This window comes from Colobus angolensis, unplaced genomic scaffold (genome assembly GCF_000951035.1).
Source record: "Colobus angolensis palliatus isolate OR3802 unplaced genomic scaffold, Cang.pa_1.0 Scaffold65, whole genome shotgun sequence".
NCBI lineage: Eukaryota > Metazoa > Chordata > Mammalia > Primates > Cercopithecidae > Colobus > Colobus angolensis.
In genome coordinates, this window is record NW_012120154.1 from 39,005 (window position 1) to 40,316 (window position 1,312).

The window sequence follows — 1,312 nt, forward strand, 5'->3', positions numbered from 1 at the left end:
GCGTAAACCCGGGAGGCGGAGCTTGCAGTGAGCTGAGATCCGGCCACTGCACTCCAGCCTGGGCGACAGAGCGAGACTGCATCTCAAAAAAAAAAAAACAAAGAGAAAGACTGTGTCAGCTGGGAGACGTGGCTCATGTCTATAATTCCAGCACTTTGGGAAGCGGAGGCAGGAGGACTGTTTAAGCCCAGGAGTTCAAGACCAGCCTGAGCAACATGATAAGACCCTGTTTCTACAAAACAAATTTAATAAAAAAGCCAGGCATGGTGGCGTATGGCTGTAGTCCCAGCTGCTCAGGAGGCTGAGGCAGGAGAATTGCTTGAGCCCAGGAGGTTGAGGCTGCAGTGAGCTATGACCTCATCACTGCACTCCAGCCTGAGAGAGTAAGACCCTGTCTAAAACAAAAAAGAAAAAGGGGGAAAAAAAAAAACACAAAGCCATGTCAAAGCCAGAAGCAGGATATTCTCTTACCCCAGACACCACTGTATTATTCTAGGCATCCTAGAAAAGTTACAGTCAAATCTGAAACACATTTCTTACCTTTCTGCCACAACAGTATCCAAGGCTTTGCATCACTGGGTCAATTTCTTGTTCAAAGACCTCAGAGAGCTTGGAGCAGTATTTGTATACCCGTGATGTTTTCCGGTTATATAACCAGGCATTATTGAACATAAGCCAAATATCATCGACATATTGCCAGGGCTCCTGATACTGTCCAGTGTCTAACTTCCTCTTAATGGTAGAAAGATCCATGGGGCTCTTCACAATATCAAAGTAATCCTAGAAAGACGACAAGTGATATCAAACATTACTCAAGTCTAACTATTTTTACAGGAGATAGAGTATCATCCATTATCATTGTTAATCTTCCAGGCAGTGTTTTAGTTTCTGGCCTGTCTATATTCCCCAAGAGGTGACTGATGTCTATCAGTTCTTTAAATCATTAGTCTACAGAGATATTAAACTACTCAAAGGGCAGAGAAACAGAACTACTATGGACTTTCCAGACATCAGGCTGATAGTCTACTGAAGCAACTTCAGGTACTTTATGAAAGTACATGTGAGATCAGTAAAGTTAAAGACGTTTAAAATTTTAGTACTAGAAGGGGTGTAAAATGAGCAAACAATAAGTCCACAGAACTTAAAGTGTTCCATCTGAAATGACAGCAAGATACAGGAGAAGAAAATTCCTAAAAGGCTTTTGTCTCTGGAAGTGCTTGACCTTTGAGACAGAGTCTCTGTCAACATGTTGCCCAGGCTGGAGTGCAGAGGCGCAATCTTGGTTCACTGCAACCTCTGGCCTCCCAGGTTC

General features: G+C 43.3%; 1 protein-coding gene across 1 annotated transcript in view; it reads right to left on the reverse strand.

Moving 5' to 3' along the window:
• EP300 (E1A binding protein p300) overlaps positions 1-1,312 on the reverse strand; it is a 119,935-nt gene that overhangs the window by 22,602 nt on the left and 96,021 nt on the right. Inside the window, 1 exon segment of the mRNA XM_011964151.1 lies at positions 541-780. Coding sequence (XP_011819541.1) covers positions 541-780 — 240 coding nt within the window.